Source organism: Electrophorus electricus, chromosome 24 (assembly GCF_013358815.1).
Source record: "Electrophorus electricus isolate fEleEle1 chromosome 24, fEleEle1.pri, whole genome shotgun sequence".
Classification (NCBI taxonomy): Eukaryota; Metazoa; Chordata; class Actinopteri; order Gymnotiformes; family Gymnotidae; genus Electrophorus; species Electrophorus electricus.
The window spans coordinates 5,567,904-5,583,895 of record NC_049558.1 but is presented as its reverse complement, the minus strand read 5'-3'; the positions used below and the strand labels follow the sequence as shown (position 1 = coordinate 5,583,895).

The 15,992-nt window shown below is 44.1% G+C and overlaps 1 protein-coding gene across 3 annotated transcripts; it reads left to right on the top strand.

The window, feature by feature from the left end:
• Nucleotides 1–1,342: 1,342 nt before the first annotated feature.
• On the top strand, nucleotides 1,343–15,932 carry myh7bb (myosin, heavy chain 7B, cardiac muscle, beta b). Of its 3 annotated transcripts, XM_035522325.1 has the most exons (43): nucleotides 1,343–1,428; nucleotides 1,696–1,832; nucleotides 1,970–2,073; nucleotides 2,305–2,448; nucleotides 2,652–2,808; nucleotides 2,917–2,944; nucleotides 3,159–3,255; nucleotides 3,761–3,853; nucleotides 3,943–4,006; nucleotides 4,138–4,236; nucleotides 4,354–4,457; nucleotides 4,577–4,715; nucleotides 4,788–4,906; nucleotides 5,023–5,172; nucleotides 5,426–5,596; nucleotides 5,703–5,882; nucleotides 5,969–6,101; nucleotides 6,292–6,368; nucleotides 6,770–6,857; nucleotides 7,009–7,126; nucleotides 7,362–7,485; nucleotides 7,599–7,735; nucleotides 9,044–9,299; nucleotides 9,595–9,837; nucleotides 10,002–10,178; nucleotides 10,365–10,510; nucleotides 10,615–10,705; nucleotides 10,793–11,182; nucleotides 11,300–11,426; nucleotides 11,511–11,629; nucleotides 11,721–11,917; nucleotides 12,177–12,360; nucleotides 12,515–12,680; nucleotides 12,795–12,919; nucleotides 13,039–13,154; nucleotides 13,311–13,503; nucleotides 13,704–13,907; nucleotides 14,008–14,133; nucleotides 14,288–14,458; nucleotides 14,571–14,675; nucleotides 14,758–14,853; nucleotides 15,086–15,223; nucleotides 15,369–15,932. In XM_035522325.1, exons 2-43 carry the CDS (start codon nucleotides 1,733–1,735, stop codon nucleotides 15,378–15,380), a joined length of 5,808 nt encoding a protein of 1,935 aa, XP_035378218.1. In that variant the 5' UTR covers nucleotides 1,343–1,428; nucleotides 1,696–1,732; the 3' UTR covers nucleotides 15,381–15,932. The 3 variants fall into 3 exon arrangements, with proteins under 3 accessions (XP_035378218.1, XP_035378219.1, XP_035378220.1); XM_035522326.1 differs by lacking the exons at nucleotides 1,343–1,428; nucleotides 1,696–1,832; nucleotides 1,970–2,073; nucleotides 2,305–2,448; nucleotides 3,159–3,255 and having other exon boundaries at nucleotides 2,748–2,808; XM_035522327.1 differs by lacking the exons at nucleotides 1,343–1,428; nucleotides 1,696–1,832; nucleotides 1,970–2,073; ... (5 more) ...; nucleotides 3,943–4,006; nucleotides 4,138–4,236 and having other exon boundaries at nucleotides 4,391–4,482.
• The last annotated feature ends 60 nt before the right edge of the window (nucleotides 15,933–15,992 follow it).

The window sequence follows — 15,992 nt, the reverse complement described above, 5'->3', positions numbered from 1 at the left end:
TTATTGACAACAGCTTCAGGCATTTTACTGAATGTATTGAGAGGTTGTAGAATGTAAGTGATCCAAACAGTGCCGCCTGCCTCTTTAACCACAGAGCCATGCCAGACAGTATGTCTATCTCTAAACATGTCTATCTCCTCACGGAATGGCTGCCATTGGGAATGGAAATTGTATTCTCTTCTATTTTTGGACTTCATAGTGGGCTCTGCTAGAGGACTCTTGTCTCATTTCTGGCCCTCAAGGTTGAGAGCCTGTGCACCACCGTGCCCCTGTCTGCTGCCCAGAAGGAGGCTTGGGTTTTACGGTGATCAAGTGTTAACACTGCTCATCATATATCACCATAGTGGAGAATTACTATGGAATTACAATGACAGACACTGAGCAGCAAGTCACGCACAATATCAGTCACACACAAAGCCACTTTGATCATGATTTAAAAAGTTGCAAATTCTGCATGGAATCAATCAATCAGTCAGTCAGTAAATAAATCATTCAACACACACAGGTTTACCTGACATAGGTAATAAAGGACAGAGATTCATAATAGCCAGTAACCAATATTAATAATAATGTCAATACATTCATTGTATGTGACAGTAGACTACTGTACACTCCAAGCAGGACAATGTACACTGCTAAGCTATTCAATTTGCCGATTAGCCCACATATAAAAATGATTTCTGTTCCTCACCTTTAAATATTAACATGTTTTGGCATAGGTACACACTTGTGGTGTGGGGCAGGTTTAACTTGCCTCCTACTTCACCACCAGTTATAATCACCATTTATGCTGGGCTCATGTTCAAATGTCTGTAATGTCACATTACAATCCTTTACAAGACATCCTGTAAAATTGCTTGACAATTTTGCTGAATAAACCAAACTCTGATGGTGGTGCTGAAGCCATATTACACCGTGATGAATTCAAAATGTATGTTTACTTCTCTTTTTTCTTTAATCTCATAGTACATCTAAAAGTCTCTCTTCAGAGAAAAATTCAAACAGTGGATGATATGTGGCACATTGCAGTATTGTCTTAATTTATATAAACAAACACGTTACATTTCTGTATCGACTTTTCGGAAAGTCCTAGCTGTGATGTGAGGATGAACTTAACAGTTTAACCATAAGACAACTACACAACTACATTCCTGACATATAGCAGAATACGTTAACAAGTTTAACCTTGTGATTTCAGTATATAAATCATCGCATTAAAAATAGCCTGCTTACAGTAGTGCTAAGATAAAAATGCCGTTTGCCTTTTGTGTGACAGCGCACGACTACAACCAATGAGCGCGTGAACACACAGGGACACGCGGGGATGTCTGACATGCCTCCCCAACTCTGACCTTGAGGGAGACAATAAAAGCAGATCGGACCCTGTGCCTTGGGCCAACCAAGCCAACTCCCAAAGAGCTTTCAGAGGTTAGTGCTCATGTGCATGCACCTTACACTGCGCAATTATTGTCGGTCTTGTGTGTAATTCACTTGAGCAATTCTGTTTTAACCTATTGCACGAAATCAAGAACTTGTCATCTAAAGGCATATAATATTTGTATTTGAGGTTACCTGCTTTGATTTGGGGTTTTGGTTTTTGGTTTGTTTGTTTTTGTTTGTTTGTTTTTTGTATTTGCTGTTTTCTCAAAATTTGGAGTTGAACATTCGGGCGTTTCACTGAATACTTACTTCCAGGTGCGCGAGAGTTAGCGCGGGGCCCGGAGTGTTCAGCATGTCCCGCTTTACGCAGCTGGGGGAGTTCGGAGAGGCGGCCCCGTTCCTCCGGAAAACCAACCTGGAACAACTGGCTGCGCAGGCTCACGCTTTTGATGGTACTTATGCGGTATTAGGCTACCACAACTGAGTTTGTTATTCATTTGGATTGTTTTTCCAGACAAAGTTTCATGAAAATTAAGATCAAAATACTAGACGATACGAGGGCTGGTACTTATTACACATCCATATGCAGGAAAGAAACGGGTCTGGATCCCAGATGAGAGAGAAGCTTATATTGATGTGGAGGTCAAAGAATCAGATGGGGACAAAGCTATTGTGGAAACCAGAGATGAAAGGGTTAGTAAATAATGTATCGGTAGGAATGAACACACAGTCCGATAGAATTAAAATGTGTCTAATAAATGTGTCTCACAGAGAGTGCTTTAATAAATGCAAAGTATTATGAAATGCACTAACAAATTTGCTGGAGCAGATTTTGAAACAACGGGTTACAATGATGGAACCCATATAACAGCAATAAGCCTTTAGAAGAGCTCCAAACCTGTTGCTGTGATTCACTCTGGTCAGATATTAACAGTTAGAGAGGACGACATCCAGTTGATGAACCCTCCGAAGTTTGACTTGATAGAGGACATGGCAATGCTGACTCACCTCAATGAGGCCTCTGTTCTCTTCAACCTCAGTCGCCGCTATAGTTTCTGGATGATCTATGTGAGTATAACTCACAGACGCTTAGAACACGGTTCCAAACTGTACTGCGAAACATATAGTACGGGAACGAACGCCATCTAACAGCCTAATGCACTCTGGACCCGCTGGATTTTTCATATCCCATCGTTTGTTTTTCTCTTTCTTGGTCTTTTGGTCTGAGCCATGTTCTCTCCCTTTTCCTTCTCTTTATGTTCTCACTGCAGACCTACTCGGGGCTGTTTTGTGTAACAGTGAATCCTTATAAGTGGCTCCCAGTCTACACTGCTGGGGTGGTGGCAGCATATAAGGGCAAGCGCCGGTCGGAAACGCCACCTCACATCTACTCCATAGCCGACAACGCTTACAACGACATGCTAAAAAGTGAGCCTACGTCCATCTGCCCACTCTTAGAATTCCTCCTCTTTCCATTGAACTCTAATCCAAGTGTGAAAAAATGCTGATTCGGGGTTCCTTATGCATTTCCTGCAGATCGTGAAAATCAGTCCATGCTTATCACGTAAGTAGCCGTCTATTAGATGCACACACTCTTCTAGCTCAGTTTGCACATCTATTAGGGATTCCAAATGTCACTATCTAATCATTATCTAATCACGAAGGCTTATAAAAACTGTGGGGTTGCTGGTTTCCTTTTGGATTTTTTCACCACTATCCCATCTTATTCTTTGTTTTTTGGCATTTGCATATTTCTGATCCATTTTATCCACTCCTAGCGGAGAGTCCGGTGCTGGCAAAACTGTCAACACGAAACGAGTAATTCAGTATTTTGCCATTGTAGCTGCTATCGGAGACGCAGCGGGCAAAAAAGGAGTAAGAGCAGAAAGCTTCCCCTCTGTGTTTTTAATACCTCATCCTTTCCCTCATTTTTACTTCCCAGATCTTATTTTTGTTCCATTTTATGTTTTGTTTTGTTTTTTTTAAATAAGTCCTGAGTGTTTCTATGTTCCCTTTTGGTACAGCAAGCCACAGAAACATTTTAACAGCTAGAACGTGAGCTAAGTGTTTTGCAGCCCAGATTTTCCTGAATGTTTTTGTCAACCCCTTTTTTATACCACCATTTCCTCTTTCCTGTTTCCATATGCAGAAGTGTCTTTAGTTTTAATAACAATAATTTTTCTTCTCTTTTTTGAGACCAAGTCCTGTTTTTTGTCCATTCCCTTCCACCACATTGAATAATATTCCATGTCCATCAATTGTTATCAATTCGTGTGGCGTCTTCTGTCAGGATTCCTTTTTGGTTGTTGTTTTTTCACCCAAACTGAGCTCTGATCTTATATTCACACACTTATCCTTGTTCTCCTTAAAACACACACAGGGCACACTTGAGGACCAAGTGATAGAAGCCAACCCAGCTATGGAGGCATTTGGCAATGCAAAGACTCTAAGGAATGACAATTCTTCTCGATTTGTGAGTCTACATTAAATAAGACGTGTGATGTCTAACACAGACCTTTATTGTAGATTTTCATCTTCACTTTTCTTTATATCTCTCCACAGGGCAAGTTCATTAGAATACATTTCGGTCCCACAGGAAAGCTGGCATCAGCTGACATTGACATTTGTAAGACATTTGTCAGATATAACTATACAATGTTATAGTGTGCACTTTTTTTCCGTAATCATGGGCAATTTTTCCCCCAATTTTAATTCGTTCTCATGACCTCTTATGGATATTTTGTATTTTATCTCTAGACCTTCTTGAAAAATCTAGAGTGATTTTTCAGCAACCAGGGGAGAGGAGCTACCACATCTATTACCAAATCTTATCTCACAGAAAACCAGAGCTTCAAGGTATCAGGCCATCAATAACATGACGGAGTTGATTAACTTTAATGTAGAAACGTTTGGTTGTTTGTACGTTTTTGTACGTCTGGGTTACATCTGCCTTCTCTCCTTGCTCAAATCCAGACATGCTGCTGGTGTCATCCAATCCCTTTGATTACCACTTCTGCTCTCAGGGTGTGACTACCGTAGATAATGTGGATGATGGAGGAGAACTACTTGCAACAGATGTAAACAGAAAAATGCTTCCCCAAAGTACACACACACACACACATACAATTTATATATATATATATATATCTTTTGTGAGAGTCTTTATTTAACATCTCTGTTTTCCCTTTCAATTTAGCATGCCATGGACACTCTTGGCTTCACTCCTGAGGAGAAATATGGCTGTTATAAGATTGTGGGTGCCATTATGCACTTTGGAAACATGAAGTTCAAAGTGAAACAGAGAGAGGAGCAGGCAGAGGCTGACGGCACAGAAAGTACGACCAGCAATTTATAGACACACGCATGTTCACACAGCTGTGTCCTAAACTGTGATGTGTCTTGCTCAGGTGCAGACAAAGCCTCCTTCCTGATGGGGATCAACTCAGCTGAACTCATAAAGGGCTTGCTTCACCCCAGGGTGAGGGTGGGAAATGAGTACATTGTGAGAGGCCAGACCGTAGAACAGGTGAGTTTTAGTGCATTCACTAAAGGACCACAAAGATAGTGCGGAGGAGGGTACAGACCTGGGCCTGGACCTTGGAACAAGTTTTCATTGAACGCCTGCTTTTCATGGCTTCACAGGTGACCTATGCTGTTGGCGCTCTGGCCAAAGCTACGTACGACCGCATGTTTAAGTGGCTTGTCAGCAGGATCAATAAGACACTGTACACATCCATCCCTCGCCAGTTTTTCATAGGGGTTCTGGACATAGCAGGCTTTGAGATCTTTGAGGTGAGCCGGTCAGACTTTACTGTTTAGAAATATTATTTGCATAGTTGAAAACAACTCACCACCACATTCTGCAGCTCCTATAAAACAAAGAAAGGTGCTAGCAACATCAGGGAGCACATATACTGTCATAGTGACCATAAGACCATCTGCCAAATACTGTAAATGTGAGCTGGCCATTAGTGAAAGAACTGTATTACTATGTGTATAAATATTATTCTTATCTTGTTGCTTTCTCTTTTTCTTGTCTTGATAGTATAACAGTTTTGAGCAGCTGTGCATCAACTTCACCAATGAAAAACTGCAGCAGTTTTTCAACCACCACATGTTCATCCTAGAGCAGGAAGAATATAAGGCAGAGGGCATTGAGTGGACCTTCATCGACTTTGGCTTAGACCTACAGGCCTGCATCGACCTCATTGAGAAGGTGGGCTTACTTCATAGGCATACACTGGGCCGTGTGAAAGTGTATACTTGAGATTAAGCATCGAAGTGGTTAATTAATTCACAATTCCAAATTGTGTTGGCCACAGCCGCTGGGTATATTGTCTATAATGGAGGAGGAATGCATGTTCCCAAAAGCCACAGACAGCAGCTTCAAAGCTAAACTCTATGACAACCACCTAGGCAAGTCTCCCAACTTCCAGAAGCCAAAACCTGACAAGAAACGCAAGTACGACACCCACTTCGAGCTGATTCACTACGCTGGTGTGGTGAGTGTTCCCTATCCAAATGCTCCAAATATGACAAATTCTTAAGAACTACATTTTAAATATCCCCTTTAAAATTCTGTTTACAGGTGCCATACAACATAAGTGGATGGCTGGACAAAAACAAAGACCCTCTCAATGAGACTGTTGTAGGCATCTTCCAGAAGTCGTCTAACAAGTTAATGGCAAGCCTCTTTGAGCACTTTGTCAGTGTAGATACAGGTACACACAGTATATCCACTCCAAATATGATTTCCTATTTTAATTCATACATTTTAAAATTAGAACTTAAATCACCTAAGATAACCCAAGATCCTATGATGACCTATTCACCTAAGATTATCTCTGCTGAAACAATAAACTTACTTTGTAAGTACCTTTTAAATATATTACTTTCTTCCTGTCCTGGCAGGAGGGGAGCCAAAACCTGGAGGCAAGGAGAAGAGGAAGAAAGCGTCTTCATTTCAGACTGTGTCACAAGTCCATAAGGTGAGAGTGGGCACCGGGAGAACCAAAATGTATGGGGAGAATTGAACATATTATCACGAAAGCGCAGAGTAAATGTTAAACAGGTTTATTGCTTTATGTAAAGTGTATGTGCAAAGGAGTGTTTCCTATAGCTGTGTGGACCCATTATTCCTGCACTTTTGTTGGAGAGCGAGGCAGTTAAGACTTGCAGTGATGTTTAGGTAACGTCACCCATGAACATCACTTTAAGTCTGTGCTGACTCGACCCTCACCAGCACCATCCAAGAAGGTAAGAGCGAATCCCGTCATGATCGGCAGGACAACTGAAGTGTGACGTCTTCTCCAGGCCTGGAAAGTGTTGCTTTTGCCTCATCACCCGTCATTCAGCTGGAATATTGAGTTCTGTCTTTCTATCTTCACAGGACAACCTCAACAAGCTGATGACTAACCTGAGGAGCACTCAGCCTCACTTTGTCCGCTGCATCATCCCTAATGAGACCAAGACTCCAGGTGTGCCAAAGAGTACTGAAATCTCAAAAGCAGACGTTTTACCGCTGAGCAGTTCTCGTCAAACAGGAGCTTCAGCATGATACGGTCACGTCTCCCTCTCTGCTTAGATCTTTCAGTGAATGGCTATCGGTATTGTTCTTGCCACCTATAGGCATGATGGAGCCATTCCTGGTACTGCACCAGCTGCGCTGTAATGGGGTTCTGGAGGGTATTCGGATCTGCAGGAAAGGATTCCCCAACCGCATCCTGTATGCAGAGTTTAAACAGCGGTGAGGACTTTTTCTGCGGTGGTCATATTCTGACTTTTCATCAGCGGATGAGCTGATGATGATTCATCATGATGTTATGTTAATCCTTAAAACCTTACATATTATCAATGAAAAACAAACCCTCTGAGTAGGACACATTTTCTCATATATAGTGAAGTTTGTCACTATATAGGTCTGTCACGGGTACCCAACTGAAACACTGATTGAAACTTCGCTTCGTGCGTTTTATTTCCAGCTACCGCATTTTGAACCCTTTGGCAATTCCAGAAGACACATATGTGGACAGCAGGAAAGCTACAGAGAAGCTGCTCAGCTCGCTGGACATTGACCACACTCAGTACAAATTTGGTCACAGCAAGGTGGGAAAAACTCCTCTATTCCGCTCTCTCTCTCTCTCTCTCTCTCTCTCTCTCTCCTCTCTCGGCCTGTGATGAGCACGGTTTCTCGACGCTAAGGGAGCTCTCGTTCACAGGTGTTCTTTAAGGCCGGCCTCCTGGGCCAGCTGGAGGACATGAGGGACGAGCGGCTGGCGAAGGTCATCACCCTACTGCAGGCTTTCAGCAGGGGCAAACTCATGAGGACGGTGCGGAGGAGGATGATGCAAGAGAGGTACGTCCCACAACCCCACGGGTCTTTGCTGTCATCCACTGGGAGTTTTCCAAAATGCCTTTTTTAGGAGTTTGGCTTCTCAACTGAACTTCAAAAAATGTTTTACACACTCCAGAAGTCAAAACGACTGGCCGGTTATAAAAGTGTATAAACTCAGTGTCATACAAATAATGTACTCATACAGACTCTGGGTAGATTTTTGCTATTATTTATAAATGTAGTGTGAGGAATCTTTCAAGCTGTATGGTGTTCTGCTCGTGAGCTATTCCTAACCGCAGTGCTAAACTGTTGAATGTGTGGGTGTGGGACCGTGAGTTTATAGATCTATGTGGGGAATGCATAGGGTAGGTCCAGCCTGTGGTGTGGCGTGTGGCAGTCGTGTGCCCCCACACAGACACATGCACGTGCACTCAGAGGCGGCATTGAATGTGTGGTCCCTGTGGAAAAACCATGTTAAACCCCTTCCACCCCAAATGGCATGGACAAAAGAGTCCCTCAAAGAGTCCCCCAAGACAGTTGTTCAGAGACCCACCTCCCTTTCCTACTATAAATAACCTCCATCTACCCGCCCACCCAGCCCCTGTGTTAGGAATGGTTGCAGTCAAGAACAGACACATCACTGAGATGCCAGCCCAGGTGACAGAGGATTAAGTCCTCTTGTTTCAACACTGAGTTGGGTTGCAGATAATCAGCGACCTCTGTCCAACCCCTGACTGTTCCCGATTGCGCTGTCATGCCAGCGATGCGGAACTGATTGTGTTTCCAGGCATGTTCAGTGTCACCGTGGACTATATCATGCACTGATATAGACCACTAGACACAATGGCGTGTGTCGGCCTGGCCCTATTTGGTGATGCCCTCACAAAGCTAATTTGGAACAACGAGGGCAGGGAGTTTGAGTTATGCCATCAAAACGGAGGTTTTTCCCCCCATCATATTTGTACCTGAGACTAAAGGGAAAAAAATTCTACCATAATATATTGGGGTTTTTTTAAAAACTGAATTTAACAAAATGCACAGCATTGCTCTTAGAACCATCTGTATCCCCCATTATGAGTAAAATCCGTGATGTTCATTAATGATAGTAATTTAAACAGAGTACGAGATAGTTATGTGAGGTCTTTCACACAATAACACATTATATTTCTTTGAAATAAAGATGTAATCCATACTCCAGCATCAAAAGTGGGCCTTATCATGAATGAACCCTTTTGAGGGCAGTTTAATATATGCGAATGATTTTGTGCCTCTGTTGCTTGGAGGCAATGTTAACCACTTCAACCTTTTTCTCCTCCTATCCCTTCACAGGGAGGCCGTAATGGTGATCCAGTGGAACATCCGGTCGTTTTATGCGGTGAAGAACTGGCCGTGGATGTGCCTCTTCTTCAAGCTCAAGCCCCTTCTGAGGAGCGCGTCCAGGGAGAAGGAGTTCGCCGCACTAAAGGAGGAGTTCCAGAAGATGAAGGAGGCGCTGGAGAGATCTGAGGCCAAGCGGAAGGAACTGGAAGAAAAGCATGTCTCACTGGTGCAGGAGAAAAATGACCTCGTCCTGCAACTTCAAGCTGTAAGCACCTGAATACATTCATGTAGCTTTTAAAGGTACAAACTCAAAATTTAAAGCATATAGAATATAGAATATATATTTAACGAACCAACCGTGAAATAATCCAAAACAAAGAGAAATGTGATAGTGGAAGTAGCAAAATATTTTTAAAAGAATGAAGAGGCTAGTTATTTACCGGGGTTTTCTGCAGTAAAGTACTGCAAACAAAAGCAACTCCCTACCTAATATGCCCTAGTACATTTAATGTAAAATATGTAATGATAGCAAAGATGGCTTGTTCACATTTGACCTACAGGAGCAAGATAATCTGACCGACGCAGAAGACAGATGCAACATGCTCATCAAAGCTAAGATCCAGATGGAGGCAAAGTTGAAGGAGCTCATAGAAAGATTGGAAGATGAAGAGGAGATTAATGCCAGCTTGCTCACTAAGAAACGCAAACTAGAGGATGTGTGTGTGGAGATGAAGAAGGATCTGGATGACCTGGAGATGACCTTAGCCAAGGTGGAGAAGGAGAAACACGCCACAGAGAACAAGGTGAGAGAAGGAGAGCCCGAAAGAGTCGCATCAAAGACTAAAGAATGAAAAGGGTCTTAAGATGCAACTCCGTTTTTGTTTTTAACTTCTCTTCCCGCCACGTCCACTGCATGCTGTTATCCCTGCTTAGAAAGTTCTCACGACAGTGTGTCTCTGGTCTCTAGGTGAAGAACCTTATGGAGGAGATGGCAGTTCTGGATGAGACAATCCTCAAGCTGACTAAAGAGAAGAAGGCCTTTCAGGATGCCCATCAGCAGGCCCTAGAGGACCTGCAGGCGGAAGAAGACAAGGTCAACATGCTGACCAAGGCCAAAATCAAACTGGAGCAGCAGGTTGATGATGTAAGTGTGGAGTAAATCCAACAAGGAACAACCCTGACTGTAATACACTGAAGCAGAGCTAATGGCATAATATGCACTGTATCTGCAGTATACAGCTTCAGTCTGGGAGGATCAAGGTGATACAGTTAGAAATGTATTATGCATCCATTGTTTATCAGTGCTGATCTATTAAACAATCCTCCACAGCTGGAGGGTTCTTTGGAGCATGAGAAGAAGGTGCGCATGGATCTTGAACGAGTCAAACGCAAGCTGGAAGGAGACATAAAGCTTTCTAATGAGTCAGCCATGGACCTTGAGAATGACAAACAGCAGCTAGAAGATAGACTAAAGAAGTGAGAAATATGGCATTCCTACCTTCAAGGGACATTATCTTATTATTATCTATTATTTTATACACATTGTCTGTGGTTCCCTTGTGTTCATTTCCTCTTTTTAGGAAAGACTTGGAAATAAGTCAAATCACCTCCAAGATAGAAGACGAACAAGCCCTGGTGCTTCAGCTTCAAAAGAAAACAAAGGAATTGCAGGTGAGTAGAATAAAGAATTTTTTATCCAATGATTTTCCAAGTAGTGCGTAAATGAGCAGGGTGCCTGACGAGATGACGTGCTGTCAGACTCGTACAGAGGAGCTGGAGGAAGAGCTGGAGGTCGAGAGGGCGGCTCGAGCTAAGGCCGAGAAGCAGCGCACGGACGTGTGCCGGGAGCTGGAGGAGCTGAGCGAGCGGCTGGAGGAGGCCGGGGGAACCACCGCAGCCCAGATCGAGTTAAACAAGAAGCGGGAGACGGACTTCCTGAAGCTACGCAGGGACTTGGAAGAAGCCTCTCTCCACCACGAGGCCACGGCGGCCATGCTGAGGAAGAAGCACGCGGACAGCGTGACCGAGCTGGGTGAGCAGCTAGACAGCCTGCAGAGGGTCAAACAGAAACTAGAGAAGGAGAAGGCGGAGGCCAGGATGGAGGCAGAGGATCTGGCTTCGAACCTAGAGCATCTCTCCAGGGCCAAGGTGAGCCAGTGCAACTCTCCTGGCCAGCAGTACAGAGTAGTACATAGGTGCTACAGGTAGTAAGGCTTATGGTCAAACTTAATTAAACAAACTCTGACCTTGAAACTCTGAACGCAGGCCGCAACGGAGAAGATGTGCAGGGTGTACGAGGACCAGCTGAACGAGTCCAAGGCCAAAGTGGAGGAACTTCAGCGGCAGCTGATGGATGTCACTTCTCAAAATGCCCGGGCCCAGACGGAGAGCAGTAAGTAAACATTTCGTTCTTGATGTAGCTCCAACCGTCCAAAACTTCCCGGCGTTTTTGACTGCCTCGCCGTCCCTTGTCCAGCTGAGATCAGCCGTAGACTGGAGGAGCGGGAGGTCCTGGTCATGCAGCTTCAGCGTTACAAGTCATCCCTCACCCAGAATGGGGAGGACCTGAAGAAACATCTGGAGGAGGAGTGCAGGGTGAGATAGCCACAGGCAACCCTGTGCTTTGTTCGGAAGCTCAAAAGCATAAACATAACCATCACGCCTTTTGTTGCGTGTGTGACATCAGGCGAAGAACGCTCTGGCTCACGCGCTGCAGTCATCCAGGCATGACTGTGACCTGCTGAGAGAGCAGTTTGAAGAGGAGCAGGAAGCCAAAGATGAACTGCAGCGGGCATTATCCAAAGCCAACACTGAGCTTGCTCAGTGGAGGACCAAGTACGAGACTGATGCCATCCAAAGAACAGAGGAACTGGAGGAGACCAAGTGAGTGTCCAAGGATAGTCATACCATTATGTCCTTAGAAATTCTTATGTAATCCTGGAACTTTCTCTGTCCTGAGGAATTCTGATTAAAGGCCTAGTAATTCCATAACAACAGCCGAAGCGTATTTATAAAATATATGCTGATTCCATCTTTTTTTTTTTTCAGTGTAATCATTTTTGAGGCAGGGTGACTGAGCATTCCAAACTTTTTTCCAAGGCTACATTACTGATCCACTTCTCCTCGTATGTTCTCCACACAGGAAGAAGCTGGTGGCCCGGCTGCAAAATTCAGAGGAGGCCATAGAGGCCTCAAATGCCAAGTGTGCCTCACTGGAGAAGACCAAGCAGCGGCTGCAGACTGAGATCGAGGACTTGATGATCGACCTAGAACGCTCCAACGCTGCTGCAGCCGCACTGGACAAAAAGCAGCGCAATTTTGACAAGGTTCAATCCTATCAGTAATCAGCATTAAAGCTCTTTAGATTTACGAAGACCATTGGCTCTTCATTATATTGTTCCCTTGACATTGCTGTTCCTTAATGAGAATGGAAAAACCTTATTTATATTTGTTTTCTTTTTCTGACATGAACTTTTCCAGGTGTTGTCAGAGTGGAGGCAGAAGTTGGAAGATACACAGGCGGAGCTGGAGAGCTCTCAGAGAGAGTCCCGCAGTCTGAGCACCGAGCTCTTCAAGCTGAAGAATTCCTACGAGGAGGCCATTGACCACCTGGAGACTGTCAGCCGGGAGAACAAGAACCTGCAGGGTACAAAATGAGTGTCTTTTTGATGAGTGTAATTACTACACACACTTTAGGGAGTGACCCATGAGTCATTCAAATCAAGCACTTAATAAACAAGCAAACCCTTTTTTTTTTAAGAGGAAATCACTGACCTGACTGAGCAGATTAGTCAAGAAGGTAAGACCATCCATGAGCTAGAGCTAACGAAAAAGAACCTGGACCAAGAGAAGAGTAATATCCAGGCAGCTCTGGAGGAAGTAGAGGTACACACCACATCATACCAACACTGATGCTCAGCAATTCCACTAATATCTATTCATGAGGATGTATCTGTCACACTGATGTGGTGACGATGGTCCTTGCCCTTTGGAACTGGCTTTAGGGCACGCTGGAGCATGAGGAGACGAAAACCCTGCACGTCCAGATGGAGCTCAGCCAAGTCAAAGCTGAGGTTGACCGGAAGGTAGCGGAGCGGGATGAAGAGATAGAAAATCTCCGGTAAGGAAGGCTCTTGTTAGAAACAAAATGAAAGACAGAATTGCTTGCATAAATTTAATCAGTGAAAATATCAATCCTACATAGCCAGAAATACCGTTTTATATAAATACCTGTGTTATACAAATGTCTGTTTTTTCCACTCTTGAACCCATGCAGGCGGAACCACCAGCGGATTCTAGAATCCATGCAGACATCTTTAGATACAGAGGTCCGAGCCAGAAACGAGGCCATCAGGGTGAAGAAGAAGATGGAGGGAGACCTAAATGAGATGGAGATTCAACTGAATCATGCCAACAAACAGGCTGCTGAATCCCAGAAATTAGTTCGCCACCTGCAGGTTCAGTTAAAGGTGTGAAGAGTTATTTGCAGTAAAGAGTGACCTGGAAATAGGAATGGCTTCAGTTCTGATTTGGTGACTTATTAATGGAAAGGTCTACACATCTTTCAAAGTAGCAAGACGACGCACACGACACGTTTAGCGTAATCAAAGTCCATCAGAGCTCATAATCCCAGGTAAGTGGTGTGATTCTATTTGTGTGTGGCCCTTAGGATGTGCAACTGGAACTCAGTGAGTCTCTGCACCAGTGTGAGGACCTGAAGGAGCAGGTGGCAATGACAGAGCACAGGAACACCTTACTGGCCACAGAGATGGAGGAGCTCCGCTTAGCCGTCGAACAAACTGAGCGACTGCGCAAAGTCGCCGAGCATGAGCTGCTGGAGTCAACCGAGAGAGTGAACCTATTACATGCGCAGGTAAGAAGCCCACCTAGCAGAAACACTGTATGTTGAGCACACTCAAGCACATACAAGCGACAGAGCAGATGGCCATTTGTATGTTTGGTGGTGCTTGTAGAACATGGGGGCGCTGAACCAGAAGAAGAAGCTGGAAAGCGATCTCTCCATGCTGGCCGGCGAGGTGGACGAGGCTATGCAGGAGTGCCGCAGTGCTGAGGAGAAGGCCAAGAAGGCCATGACCGATGTGAGCTCCTGCAGGAACACGTTCACCATCTCACTAATCCACTCCTAGGCCCAGCAGCCTTGTACAATGTTCACACCAACACTGATTCAAAATAAACTTTGCGCAGCTGTTATGTACGCTGTCCATGTATAGAGCTTCCAAACCCCCACTGCAGGCAGCCATGATGGCAGAGGAGCTGAAGAAAGAGCAGGACACTAGCTCCCATCTGGAGAGGATGAAGAGGAACATGGAGCAGACCATCAAAGACCTGCAGATGCGGCTGGATGAGGCGGAGCAGATTGCCCTGAAGGGTGGCAAGAAACAGATCCAAAAACTGGAAACCTGGGTGAGCGTCACAATGTTTGAGAGACCGCATTTAATTCATTATATAAAACTGTGAAGTTTATATAAATATATATATAAACTCTCCAATATGTCAATAATATGCCAATTCCCAGGTCAGGGTGCTGGAAGGACAGCTGGACTGTGAGCAGAAGAAGAGTGGAGAATTCCAGAAAGGAATACGTAAACATGAGAGGAGGATCAAAGAGCTTACATACCAGGTACCACCCACAAGCACCCGCAGAGTACAGTGAACATGTCACTGTGTTGCATCCAGCCTCTCTGAGTTTCTGCACTCTGCAGACGGAAGAGGACAGAAAAACTCTGCTGAGGATGCAGGACCTGATCAGTAAGCTTCAGACTAAAGTGAAGAGCTACAAGAGACAAGTGGAAGAGTCCGTACGTATCTGTTGTCACAAAGCACTTTCTCTCACGCATGTGCCTCAAGTATTGCATCTTTCCAGGCGCCATATGTAGGCCACAACTTGTATGAACAACTTGAAGATATTAACCTTTTATATCACAAGCAACACAGAAAGGGATCTGTAGGAATCACACACTCATGTCATGTCACTGTGTTCTTGCAATGCATTGTGACCGAGGTGAGATTGTCTGTGCACGTGTGGGGCAGGAGGAACATGCCAACTCCAACATGGCCCGCTTCAGGAAGATCCAGCATGAGCTGGACGACGCCGAGGAGAGAGCTGACATGGCCGAGACCCAGGTCAACAAGCTGAGAGTGCGCACTCGAGAGACACACGTCTTCAAGGTAACGCAAACACAAACAGAACAGAACACCACGTGCTGGAGCATACGGCAGAGAGAACCAAGACTAGATTCTCAAGGAGAAAAAAAATACAAGCAGATAACTTATTAGTTTTCATAACATCACAATTGTTTCCTTGTGTTTTCAGATCACAGAGTAAGGAACAAGCCCAAAAGTGTTCAAAAGGACTTCACAGAGTGATGTAACATGTGTCAAGCTACTTCTGATATTTGGTTTACACAACACAATGGAAAAAAGCACTTAATGTAATGCTTATTTGTGATCACTGCAGACATTTATTTAGTGGTAGAATTAGGGCATGCATACATTAACACAGTGGGTTTTAAAAGGCCTGGGGACCCCAAGCCAGAGACCCATTTTCCTGATCAGACCGTCTAAAACAATAATTTTGAAATAAAAACATTAGGAATGATTGGCTTTTGATTTTATACTACGAAATGACATCTCAAAAGAGCTGCGAGGTTTAGGTTAGAGGCTGTTTAATAACCACCTACTATCTGGTACATCACACCCGACGTTTTCTTAGGGTTTTTGAGGACTGCTTCCTGAAGCAACTGTATTTTTGAAAGGGTTAGGGTCAATTGACCTTTAGCATAGTATAAATATCATAATAAATAATGAAATATTACATTTGACCATTTTTCTTCGATATAAAACTCCAGAATTAAAAAAATAAAAACATTTTGGGATATCCTTCATCTCCACCCACAGTCTGATGACAACTGGTACTGGTGACACACATCTAATCAGT